The 14,173-nt window shown below is 36.9% G+C and overlaps 1 protein-coding gene across 1 annotated transcript in view; it reads left to right on the top strand.

Annotated features, from left to right (window-relative positions):
- LOC140239567 (kinesin-like protein KIF13A) overlaps window positions 1-14,173 on the top strand; it is a 100,478-nt gene that overhangs the window by 59,499 nt on the left and 26,806 nt on the right. The window contains exons 17-20 of the mRNA XM_072319399.1: window positions 1,255-1,417; window positions 1,870-2,016; window positions 12,928-13,056; window positions 13,836-14,003. Coding sequence (XP_072175500.1) covers window positions 1,255-1,417; window positions 1,870-2,016; window positions 12,928-13,056; window positions 13,836-14,003 — 607 coding nt within the window. The remainder of the gene's footprint in view (window positions 1-1,254; window positions 1,418-1,869; window positions 2,017-12,927; window positions 13,057-13,835; window positions 14,004-14,173) is intronic.

Below are 14,173 nucleotides of genomic sequence, written 5' to 3'. Positions count from 1 at the left end.
ACAAAGGTCCAGAGATTTTAAGCCTACACTTTTGTATGTTATGCAGAGATTGCCTTGCTGTGCTATGTGCTCTTGTTTTGTATTTGTATGTTATGTTTTCACATATTCATTTTTAATATACTGAGTTATCTTTGTACCATTGCATTATGTGTTTATCTCCTTATCTAACGTACTTTTTTATGCCTCCGCCAACGAAGTGGCCGGAGGCATTATGTTTTCGGGTCGTCCGTCCGTCCGTCCGTCCATTCGTGTGTCCGTACGTCCGTCCGTACGTACGTCCGTCCCGTTTTGTTTTTGTCGATATCTCAAGAACTGTGTGATGGTTTTACATCAAACTTGGTATGAGGGTATATCCTGGGGGGATAATACTTTGTTTGGATTTTAGGGTCACAGGGTCAAAGGTCACAGGTTATTTTGTAAAAAAAAAATGTTGAAAATTCATGTTTTTCTCCATATCTCACAAATGGTTCAAGGTATCTTCACGGAACTTAGTATATATGCTTGTTCCAATGGGCAGTGATTATCTAGGGAAGTTGGGGGTCATGGTTCAAAGGTCAGGGGTCAAAGGTCAAGGTCAACTCCTCAAAATGTCACTACTTTCCTTACATTTATGCAATGCCTGAAGGTTTTTTTCTTTTTTAACTTGATGTATGCATGTATTACCCAATATATATTCTGTGGGAAGTTTCTTGCCAAAAGGTCAAAGGTCAAAAGGTCAAAGGTCAAGTGAAAGTGCTGAATTGCACTTTTTCCTCCATATCTCAAAAGTAACTCAAGGTATCATCATGAAACTTACATATTTATGCATGTTCAACCTAACAGTGATTCTCTTTGAAACTGTGAGGTCAAAGGTCAAAGGCCAGGTTTAGATAATGCTATTTTCCCATTTGATACTGAAATTATACTTTTTTTCAATACCTTGAAAATTACTCAATGCATAAACTTATAAAAGGGTCAGAAGTCAAGTAAAAATCATCAGTTCCCCAAATACCTGCACTCTGACATTTTAATCATTCATCCAATTGAACCTAGTTCTAGGATAGTGAACATTCAGCTCATTTTAATATTTTGCCAATTGTGTGAAACTGTCATCACACATTGTCAAGACATTGTACTATAGACCTATTAGGAGAACCATGCATTATGGCGGAGGCATATCAGTCGCCGTAGCGATTTATCTAGTTTTTTCAGTCATTCATATGTCCACTTTTTGTTGTTGTTGAATATGAATTTGTCCCACTGACTCCATCTCAGGGACGACATGTTCAGACAAAGTCTAGCCAAGCTGAGGGAGGATGTCGTCAAGGCTAATGCTTTGGTGCGGGAAGCCAACTTCCTGGGGGAGGAGATGGGAAAACACACAGAGTTCCGTGTCACACTCCAGATACCTGCCTGCAATCTGACACCCAATAGGAAGGTGAGCTGTGCCATGCCATGTACTGCCTTTACTCCCCAGCCATCCCTGTCATTAGGGCTTGTTTACATTTCAACATCTTTTTCTTCAAGAGCTGTCACATTAGGACAAATTTCAAGCAGTTACGTGGATGATTTTCCAAGCATCTTTGTAATGCAAGAGATACACATTGTGATACCTGTTCTGTGATTTGATCTTGGTAGTAACCTGAAAAGCTAAATCATTGAACAGAAGTGTTACAAAGTAAGGTGTAGACAACTTAACTACAAATTTTATCTATAAAACAATAAAGCTCTAGAGATGATCATTACCAATCACAGGGTATGATAAATGAAATTATGAAGACAATTAATGTATGTCTGTCTTCTTACTTTGTATCCTACATCACTGTTGTGGCCCTGTTTGATACATCACTCAATATAATCTCTCTTGAATATTTATCTTTAATTGAATAGCGAGGAGCCATTGTTAGCGAACCAGCCATCCAGGTGAAACGCAAGGACAGAGGGACACAAATCTGGTCTGTTGAAAAACTGGAAAACAAAATCATCGACATGAGGGAAATGTACAACGAAAGGAAAGACAAAGGAATTCCTCTGAAGGTGAGAAACTTTTTTTTTTACATTACAGCAGTTCAAACTAGAACTATATGTTTATCTGCTTTACAGGGGAAATGTGGACACTAGAGAGTTAGGACCTTGACAGAAATTGAACTTTATATAAAAATAAATGAAATGTGTGTATCATACAGAAGGTTGTGGTTGAGAGAAAAAATATAAATGATGTGAATAGATTTATGACAATTATGGTATGTTCTGTGGTGTTTGCTGCTGCGTCCTTTTTTCTTAATTCTCAACAGTGAGAGTGGTTCGTTCTTGGTACAGGGATGGTTCTGCTGATGCGTTCTGGGGTTTTTGGTTGATTAATGACTTCATCGTTCCATCTCATTAAACCATGCACCTCTTGCGTTCTGTCTGTCCATTCTTCTGTCTATCCATGCTTGCATTTAATGAAGGATGAAGAGACGGAGCCTCTACGTAAGCTGTCATTCTTTGAGTCTCAGGTATATATGTAGCTGTCAATTGTTTCTGGTTTATTCTGCCATGAAAATTCAAATGTATACACAAGTCTTCTAAATTATGCCATGTTAAAGTCTCTTTTAGATTGTAACAGTGGTAACCTTAAAATTTGTTGTGTGATGAAATTAGCTGTTGTAAAGTTTTCATTATACGTGGTAATAATACAACCTACTTCTTTTTGTATTATCAAAAAGTACATGGATTATCGTCTTAAGACACATATACTGGAAAATATGTGATATTTTCATTTGTGTGAAAAGTTAAAATATTTTATACCCTATAATGTCACACTGTCTTGCTGACCAAACCCTATTTACTCATGTATGAAATGCTCCATACTTCAATGCTCAGTGAGAACAAATTTAATGTGCTCTTCTCTTTAACTGTGTATGAGTGAGTTAAGAGTGATGTGACATGCTATACTCAGGGCTGCACACTGGCGCCGGTCCGACGGTCAAGACCGGCAAAAGTCACTGTCGGACCGGTAACTTTTCAGGAAATCCACAAGTTACCGGTCCGACATGACCAGTAAAAAAAAAGCATTGGCGGGGTCAGTAGAAAGAAAAAGATCAGCCCCGATCAGGGAGAAACAGAATGCAAAATATCGCATTGTTCAACACGTTTTACGCAAGTTTTCGAATATGTCTACCGGTGCAATTTGTAAAGTAAACATACAATTGTATATTAGTTTTGAGCACTGTACTAGCAGTCGACCAGTTATTCGCGCTCGCTTGCGCATTGGCGCTGCTCACGCACTACCATGCTATGCAATACATGCAAAGGATGTACGGTACAATGTAACTGTTGAAATGCATGGATTGTTTCCCCGATCCCGTTTTGTTTGTTCGTTTGCTTGCGATCGGCGGTCATGCCAGACAAGAAGCATTGATAGAAGCGCACGCATTTCTGGGTCATTTTACTCATGATTTTTTTTTTTTTTTTTTTTTTTAAACGCAAGATCGATCCGATCCCGTGGCCGGCTTCGCAGCTGCGTGGCAGTTGACATGTTAGAACTATTTTACTTGTGCCGATTTTTAGAAAAAGTAAAAACATATTCTATATTCAGCGATACAGTAAATGAATATTTTCATTCGTTCAGAATGGTCTCATAATGAAGATAGGCGCGAAAAGGATCACGAAATCGGCCCTTAAAAAAATGTAAAGAGATAATACAAGGGAGAAAAAAATATCATGAAATCATCGCAGTCCCGCTTACATATTTCAGGTAGAAATCGTCCCAAAAAGGATCATGAATTCGGCCGCGTCGTACACCTTTCAAAAGCTCATACAGTCGTACACCTTTCAAAAGCTCATACAAGTACGAAATGCGAAGAGATTATAGAGGAGAAAAAAAAAAAATAAGGACATATTAATTTGGTGCGTGCATCATAAAAGATTACAGCCGAATAACAATTCATGAAATCAACGCAAACCCGTTGAAATTTGAGGAAATAAATAGGCGCAAAAAAGATCTTGAATCCAGTCCTGCATGCCGTGTCGGTTATCAAAAACGCATGCACAAATGCAACGAGATTATCGGGAGAAAAATAAAGGACACACCCCTTCTGGTGCGTGCATTACAAAAGATTACATCCGAAGTAATTCATGAATTCGCCACAATCCCGCTGATATTTGAGGTAGAAATAGACGCAAAAAGGATCGTGAATTCGGCCGTGTCGTATACCTTTTAACAACGCATGTACTAAATGGTAGGAGATTAGCGGGATACAGATAATGTACACATTTTCAACCCCTTTTGGCGCTTGCATCATATAGATTACAGCCAAAGAGTAATTCATGAAATTATCGCAATCCCGTTGAAATTTGAGTAAACAATAATAGGCGCAAAAGAATCTCGAATTCGGCCCTTGCGTGCAGTGTATAATTTTGAAAACGCATTCACAAATGTGAAGAGATTATCGGGAGAAAAATAAAGAACTTATTTTCAACCCTTCTGTCGCGTGTATCACAAAAGATTACAGCCGAAATAATTAATGAAATATCGCAATCCCGCTGATATTTGATGTAGAAATAGGCGCTAAAAGGACCGTGAATTCGGCCGTGTCGTATAGGCCTACCTTTTAAGAACGCATGTATACGATATGTGAAGAGATTATTGGGAGAAAAATACAGGACACATTTTCAACCCGTTTTGGCGCGTGCATCATAAAGATTATAGCCGAATAATAATTCATAAAATCATCGCAATCCCGTTGAAGTTTGAGGAGACAATAGGCGCAAAAAGAATTATGATTTTTGGTCGTGGCGTATATCTTTTAAGAACGCATTTACGAAATGCGAAGAGAAAAAAATAAAGGACACATTTTCAACCCATATTGGCGCGTTCATCATAAAAAATTACAGCCGAAGTGATTCATGAAATCATCGCAATCCCGCTGATTATCTGAGGTAGAAATAGATGCAAAAAGGATCGTGAATTCGGCCGTGTCGTATACCTTTATGCATACGAAACGCGAAGAGATTATGGGGAGAAAAATAAAGAACGCATTTTCAACCATTCTAGCTGGTGCGTGGATCACAAAAGATTACACCCGAAGTAATTCATGAAATCGTCACAATTCCGCTGATATTTGAGGTAGAAATAGGCGCAAAAAGTATCATGAATTCGGCGGTGTGGAACATCTTTGAAGAACGCACTTACGAATTCGAAGAGTTTATCGGGAGAAGATAAAAGGACACATTTTCAACCCCTTTTGGCGCGTGAATCATAAAAGATTACAGCCGAAATAATTCATGAAATCGTCACAATCCCGCTGATATTTGAGGTAGAAATAGGCGCAAAAAGTATCATGAATTCGGCTGTGTGGTACACATACATCTTTTAAGAACGCACTTACGAAATTCGAAGAGTTTATCGGGAAAAAATAAAGGACACATTTTCAACCCCTTTTGGCGCGTTCATCATGAAAGAATACAGCCGAAGTTATTCATGAAATCATCGCAATCCCACTGATATTTGAGGTAGAAATAGGCGCAAAAAGGATCGTGAATTCGGCCGTGTCGTATATCTTTATGTACGGAATGCGAAGAGATTGTGGGGAGAAAAATAAAGAACGCATTTTCAACCATTTTAGCTGGTGCGTGCATGAGATCACAAAAAGTTACACCCGAAATAATTCATGAAATTGCCACAATTCCGCTGATAATTTGTTTGAGGTAGAAATAGGCGCAAAAAGTATCATGAATTCGGCGGTGTTGAACATCTTTTAAGAACGCACTTACGAAATTCGAAGAGTTTATCGGGAAAAAATAAAAAGACACATTTTCAACCCCTTTTGGCGCGTGAATCATAAAAGATTACAGCCGAAGTAATTCATGAAATCGTCACAATCCCGCTGATATTTGAGGTAGAAATATAGGCGCAAAAAGTATCATGAATTCGGCGGTGTGGAACATCTTTTAAGAACGCACTTACGAAATTCGAAGAGTTTATCGGGAAAAAATAAAAGGACACATTTTCAACCCCTTTTGGCGCGTGAATCATAAAAGATTACAGCCGAAGTAATTCATGAAATCGTCACAATCCCGCTGATATTTGAGGCAGAAATATTAGCGCAAAAAGTATCATGAATTCGGCGGTGTGGAACATCTTTTAAGAACGCACTTACGAAATTCGAAGAGTTTATCGGGAAAAAATAAAGGACACATTTTCAACCCCTTTTGGCCCATGAATCATAAAAGATTACAGCCGAAGTAATTCATGAAATCGTCACAATCCCGCTGATATTTCAGGTAAAAATAGGCGCAAAAAGTATCATGAATTCGGCCGTGTGGTACATCTTTTAAGAACGCACTTACGAAATTCGAAGAGTTTATATCGGCAAAAAAATAAAGGACACATTTTCACCCCTTTTGGCGCGTGCATCATAAAATGTCACAGCCGAAGTAATTCATGAAATCGTCACAATCCCGCTGATATTTGAAGTAGAAATGGGCGCAAAGAGGATTGCGAATTCGGCCCTGCATGTCGTGTACCTTTCAGAACGCATGCACAAATGCGAAGAGAGTGTCGAAAGAAAAATAAAGAACCCCTTGTAGCTCGTGCATCAGAAAATATCACAGCTAAAATAATTCATTAAATCACGGTTATGCAGCAAGTTCGTGCGCCGATGTTTAGAAAAAGTCACAAACGCATGATACAATCTGATTTTTTTTTTCATTATCATTTTACACTGTAATTCACGAACAAACATTCTATTTTTTTTCTCATTTTTTTTATTTCTTGTGCAATAAATAATTCAAGTTTAAAAAGACATTAATCAGTAAAATGTACATGGGGAAGGGTACGTCCATAAGAACAAGAAAATAAGTTTGCAAGTAATTTAATGTTTTTTTTAGGTTGCCGTTGTTGACCGGTAAGTTTTCTGTTCGGACCGGTAAAAAATGGTAAAATGGGGCATCTACCGGTCCGACAGAGACATGTCAGACCGGCAGAAAAAATGGGTTAGTGTGCAGCCCTGCTATACTAATTCTATTGTTGAATCATACACCGATAAAAGTATCGATTGTCTTTAAGTGCCTATGTTATGTCTTCTTTGAAATGAAAAAAGAAAAATAAAGATTTGCAGAACTTGCAAAATGAGTACTGTAACATTTAAGTCAATAACCACTTACACATGGTGCGTTCCTTAATGACTTACCATGTACAGTCAATATCAGACAGTTCCTGTTAGAATGTGAATTTGCTTGGGTTAGGATACATACTTACACAAACTTCAATGCTGAGAGGTGTGAATTTGTGCCCCTTTCGTCCCGTGGCACCCTCCCCAGGACTCACTGGCCTCTCCCATGGCTCTGCTGCCACCACTGCCGCTTCCTCTCCTCAAGGTTTGATATTCTTGTTTACAGAAAAATTGGCATGGTAGTGGGCCAAATCGTGTGTAGAATGTCAAAGGTCAGCATGTTCTTCTCCATGTTTATATATGTGTGATTTGACAAGAAACAAAAAGAAAAAAAAATAGTAAAGTTCTGTACAGTTTGGTTTCATTGTTCAAAGTAGTTTCCTCTTAATGTTGGCAAATTTTTGAATTGCCATTAATGTCTGACATTCTTAAATGAGAGCTTTGCATTGTAGAAAAAAAAAATGTGATATTTCAGACAATAGAACTTGAAGAAGTGTTGGCAAACTGTAACATAGATTCAGGATGCTTACATTTTAGGTTTTGAAAGTAGGAGTGCTAGAAGAGAATGATATTCAGTGTAATGATGGGCAAGAGTATGTTGAAAATGACAAGCCACTGAGATCATAAACAGGGTCATGCTTTTGGTTACAAAGCCTTCATCAGTTTCATTCAATTTTCATCTTCAGAAAGGTGTTTGTTTTAGGTCTGCATGAATAAGATTCAAAGAGAATCAAAGCATTTCATAAATGCCTTTTTATGCTTTTATGGTGAGGTGACTTCAAGACACTGTAGAACGAATCAAGTTTTAATCATCATATCAGGCTGTAATTTTTTTTTTTTTAATCCAGTAAATGCATCATTTCATAAGCAGCTTTTACAGCTCCCTCGCCATGATTTGAAATAGGTTTAGATGTGAATACCAATAGATTGCAGTCATACATCTTAATATGTGCACTGCTCTTTGCAACAATACTTTGTGCATTTTATGTGACCACAACAATTTTGAATGGACATGTGTAAGTGTGGTTTCCTGTGTTTAGAATGTGTTGGTTTTGTGGTGAATACATGTTGCACAATAGCATAGATTTCCAAGTATTTACATAGTTTTCATATTTGTACATGCATGGAATGAACAATATGTGTCTTGCAGAATGTCTCTGTAGTTTACTCATTATTCAATAAGGACATACAGATATTTTGTTAGTTTGATTAAAGCTCTCCTTGGTGTGTAAAGCATGAGTTTGTTGACCTGCAGGAAAATGAACCCAGATTTTCTCTTTCTAGTTACTGATGTCACATGTATCATCTATCCAAGAAATACCTTATTGTATGATACTATTCTTGCATGTTTTTTATTCTTTCCCTCCCCTAGAGCAGATTAAGCAATGTTGTGTAAAAGTCAGTGTTGGGGAATATACTGTACCTCTACCATGAAATGGTTGAATAACTTACAATCAATGATACGAGCAATATGTTCCCCTCGAGTGAAGCAGATAATTTTGACGTCAGTGCTAGCAAGTTTATGTGCTGTAATCTGATTTCTGTTAAATACTTTGGTTGTGTTTGTATAAAAACTAACCAGAAGGCATGCATCTGCAACACTGTAAACAAGCTAGTGGGAACCTTCCTTGCAGACTTCATGGGAATGGCTCATAATGTTCTATTCAACGGGTCTTTCAACACACTGTGAATTGTGATGATCCAAAAGAGAAATGTGTCCTACTTTTTAGTTGCCTTCTATCTTTTCATTGTCATCTATGACACATTGTGTATGTCAGTAAATGAAAAGGAAGTTTCATTATCATTGTGGAGTTCTTACTGCTGCTCAAAGGCTTATGTTTGATTGTTGTTTCTTGTTTACTGTTCTCTCCCACAACCTACTGAAAGTATGCATTTGCTATGGAACTACCAAAACTTTCCTTCCCTTGATGGTCTTATGTACCAGTACATACATCAATTCTGAATTCATTTATGTGAAAAGCTCATCACCCTCCTCCTGATTTCTCAAGGAGTACTACTGCTCATTTGTTTCTTTTACAATTTAAGCAATTATATACTGTAGCATGTTGTATGTCATTGCATGTAATATGAAGAAGTTCACATGCTTATATTGTAGGGTTTGAGTGCTATTGCCTATCAAACAATCAATATTTGCTTGAATAAAAAGTAATCTCTGTTTTCATAGAGCTCACCACTTTCACATTTTTGTGCCTGTAAATCTGTTTGTATTTGCTGTTCATGTTCTTTATTGAGGAGTTAATATCATTAAGTGTATATCTATTGAAATTTGGTGTATGATTTTTTTTTTTTAAGATGGAAATTGTTTAGAATATTATAGAATTGATTTTGCAACTGCTTCTAGCAGCTTTATAATTCAGTTTCATTCATTTGACTTTCAGTTATACTTTGAGTGTGATAATGACATATTTCAGAAATATCTATCAGAGGAAAAAAAAAGTAAATCTGAGTGAGTGAGTGCCTTTGCATAAAATGTGTTAGATAAAAGTGATGGATCTTCATCAGTTTAAGCACTACTAGACAGACAAAGTAGTATTTTTGTGACAGTTTGAGTGTTTAATGTGATACCATCCTTGTTTTCTAAGTCACAGTACTGTATTGTTTGTCTTTTGTATTTCATATTTCTCTATCAATAAGTGCATGGACAATTCATGTGCATTGTCAGTTGTGTGATTTATTATGTAGTGTATCAGCATATTTTACATAATTTGCAATTTGTTGTTCCTTCTCATCACATTTCCTCAAAAGAAATTGAGTTCTGCTACTCACAATCAATGAAACCTTATAACCTTTGCAAGACTCAAGTTCCATATGTGTTCAAGTTTTGATATAGTACAGTGTATTCACATTGTAACATGAGTGTGTGCAGTTTCTTTTTTTCTTGCACAATAGGTATTTATTAATTCTTTAAAATAAGGATGATCAGAAAATGATTGAGTACTCCTTGTTTTTACTGCTACAATGAAAGGACCAGAGCCTGACTGTTCCAGTCCCCAACATTGTCCAGACTCCGTCTCCGGCTTCAGAGGTGACTGTTTGTGTCTGATTGCACTCCTTCAAAACAAGTCATCTTTATGTGCACCTTCTCCCCTTCCCCACAGCTTGTCACCCTCTCCTGAAATAACACTATGCATTCTTGGTCATTCACACTATTTGGTGTCAGTTAATAATGCCTGTGTGTTTCTTATCTGCAGGTGCAGTGATTGAGCCCATGTTTGCAAACCCACCTTTTTAACATATCAAGTATTTCAGTGATGCATGTGTAGGAACATCCATGGTCTTGTTTGACAGTGAAAAAGATGAGAAAGTACTAAATTATGATTCTAATTGATCATTGTAGCTTACACATTGGACTTGTACAGATATGATATTTGTGTATTGTGCTGTTGATGTGTGTGCATTTGAGTATGCTGTGTATGCCTTCGGATCCTCAAAGTTTGTGCTCCAAAAAGATGCCTTGATCATAAGTGGTTTGCGCATACACTGATTAATGTTATAGTCTAGTGTACAAACATTGTAGATTTAGTTTTCTTTCATGATCACAGTGCATAATTGGAAGAAGTTCGTACAGTCCTGATTTTTTTTGTTGAAACTCTCATACCTGTAATAATCACTGAGTGAAACTTTAACAATTGTAAGAGAGAGTAAAGTCCACCACCTCTTATTCTACAGAATAGCATTGAATAGAATAACAGAAAAATATACAGGGCCATAACCAGGGCAATATTGTCTGATATATCACAAAATATTGAAGGCTAATAGTTCACCTCCTTGCCAGAATTTCTTATACTTTACCTTCTAGTGGGTGAAAGCATTACCCACTGGATGATAAAATTATATAAAAGTGTATCAAAGTATGTACTCTATATGCATAGGCCAGCATCGTGTCTGCAATGTACTCTTGTTATCAGGGAGTTCTGGTGTTATCAGGCAAATTTGCTGAGTGTAGGTGGTTTTCCTGATGAGTTGACTCATCTTGTGCATTTCACTGTGTAGAACACAAAATATGTTCCAGGTGTGGCTTGCAAGTAGTTGAAAAACAGATTTGTAAATACAGTACATGCTGAATGTATTCTGATAGAGAACACAGACAAGCCAAGGAAGAAATCAAATATTTGTGTTTTTTTTTTTTTTTTTTTTTTTTAAACAGCTAGAATTCCTCTTATGGGTAATATTTGTTTCTATTTGCATGCCACGCTTGTATTTTTCTATACCTTATTTAGGTGCTCCAGGAGAAGTTGAAATATTTAACCTGCCTCTTTCAAAGTAGGAGACCAACGCAGTTGACCTGTCCATAGTTTTCCAAAACCTCCCCACCCCAAATCTCACCCCAACCGGAATCTCAGCTATCTATATTAAAGTTACATGAAATGTATTTGTAGATCATTAACAATAATGATGATGATGATGATGATGATAATAAGAATGATAATAATAATAATAACAATAATAATAATGATGATGATGATGATGATGATAATAATAATAATAATAATAATAATAATAATAATAATAATAATAATAACATAATGATAATAAGAATGATAATAACAATGATAATAATCTTAATTCCATTGCCCTATACAATGTATGTCCTTGTCATGTCAGTGATTAGTTCAGTGCTCAACTTCCTGTCTTTGCTCTAGTACCTGGTAGTTTCTGTTAGTGTGAAATTTGAATGCTAGTTTCAACCTCCACAGGAGCAAATCTGCCATCCCTTTCATTGCAAATATAATTCTGAAATATCGCATTTCTTATTTCTCCTGTCAATCTCAACCTACGTTCATAATCCTTACAAACCTTTTTCAGTGCATATTAACCCATTAAGGATGGACTGATTTTGCTACGACATGCATTTCCCATAGACACCTGCCCAGGTATACTCGTGACTCGTCCTCAATGGGTTAATCTGCAAAATGTGTTAATAGAGAAACAAATGCTCGCGCAGTTGACTAGCTGAATAGATTTGCCAGTGGTTTCAAACCAGATGACAGTGTTTGCTGTTCATGCTAAGATGTGCACTTCTATAATCATGACATGATGGATTGATGCACTTAATAAATGATGTGTCACTGAACAGGGAAAAGACCAGTTTGATTCCTTCTGATGCCCCCCCCCCCTTTCAAAATATGGCAATGATATTGGAATACTTTCAGTATTTTCTTTGCATGTCGTTTTTTTTTACCGTGAAATAAAAAAATACTTGCTTTTTTATATGGTTGCATCCTCCTTCATTCAGATACACAATATGTGGGAAAAAAAGTTGCTTGTAATATTGAGAACACATCCACTTTCTCAACTTTTTTTCTTGTGTCTGTTACCAATATATCTATTTATCTTCCACAAGTTTTATCCCCAATCTTATCAAAGTGTCTATCTGTCTGTCCTATTTCTGCATTCTGTTTTCTTAAAAAGAAATTACACTTGTCGTTTGCTTTACCCTTTTCAAATACATCCATATCCTCAAGCAGTTATTTTCTGAAGGGTTTAATTTTCACAAATTCTGCAAATCACAGTCGGATCACGAATTTAACATGCGAAAATGTCTTGCTGCACTAAGATACCGGTAACAGTGCATTTATATACTGTATGATACCATTGGTGTCAATTTGTGAAAACAAGATCTCGCAAAAATTTTTTGACCTCATTAGTGAAAATACCTGTACGTGAAAATAGCAGCTCATATAGTAGTCATCCTACCGTTCTTATCCCATCATTGATATTAAAGACAGTGTGAGTTATCTCATCTCCCCCCATTGCCTACCTACTGCAGGATGAGGATCCATTCTATGAGTCACAAGAGAACCACAGTCTGATAGGTGTGGCTAATGTCTTCCTGGAGGTCCTGTTTCATGATGTCAAGCTTAACTATGCCGTCCCCATCATCAGCCAGCAGGGAGAGGTGAGGGAAGCAGATGGGTAGGGTCAGGGTAGCTGACCAAGAGACAGAGTCAGATATATATATATATATATATATATATATATACCAGGTAATATATATATATATATATATATATATATATATATATATATATATATATATATATATATATATATATATATTTATCATCGCTGGGGTGACTAGACCTTGTATCTCAAATTTTGGTGAAAATGACTTTTTTGCATTAGTGGTCAAATAATTGGTTAAGTGATGTCCTGTCCAAATCCCAGCTGTCTTACCCCAAAAATGAAGCCACCACGGCATGTCAAAGGAACGGCTATCCCATTCAGTATAGTGCTTTGGCCGCCATGTTTTTTGGCTCTCCTGAACATTTGACATTTTTGAGATACGAGGTCTTGTTGCCCCAGCGACGATATATATATATATATATATATATATATATATATATATATATATATGAGGAAGCAAAGAAAGACAGAAGGAGAAAACAAAATTGAAAGAGACAAGAACAGATTGGAAGAAGAACATAATGACTTTGAAAGAGAGACATATCCCAGCTTTAAAGCAGCAAGACACTGGATATTGTTATGTTTGAATGAAAAGTTCATACTGGTATGTATTCAAATGCACGAGAAGAGTGAAGCAAGATATGTTTAAGGATGCACTGCCAATTCAACACTTTAAAATCTCAGCACAACAGGGATACTCTCCCATGACTGTGCCTGATGATATGACTCAGTCACACTAATTGTCTTTTTGTGCAATGCTCATATCATTAGGTTGCAGGAAAGCTACTGGTTGAGATCCAGCGGATGAGTGGATCAATGCCCGATGTCAACGCTGACCAGGCTTCGACAACCTCCAATGGGAGCTCAGGGGGGTCAGAAGGGGTGGAGGAACCCGATCCAGAGGGCGGTCTCTCTGTTGGGGCTCCTCTGACATGCAGGGTAAGAAAACAAGCAAAGAAATTATTGTGTACCACTCTTGATGTCAAGAAGGGTAATATCACCACACATTATCAGTATGCATCAGAGCTTGCCACTTTTTCATTATTAATAGTTTAGAACATTTCAGCATTTAAAATGCCTTTAATGGTGATATGAAGGAGACTCATGTC

The sequence above is a fragment of the Diadema setosum genome, chromosome 16 (genome assembly GCF_964275005.1).
Source record: "Diadema setosum chromosome 16, eeDiaSeto1, whole genome shotgun sequence".
Taxonomy (NCBI): Eukaryota; Metazoa; Echinodermata; class Echinoidea; order Diadematoida; family Diadematidae; genus Diadema; species Diadema setosum.
The sequence above is the reverse complement of the archived record's forward strand: the minus strand, read 5'-3'. Positions and strand labels throughout refer to the sequence as shown.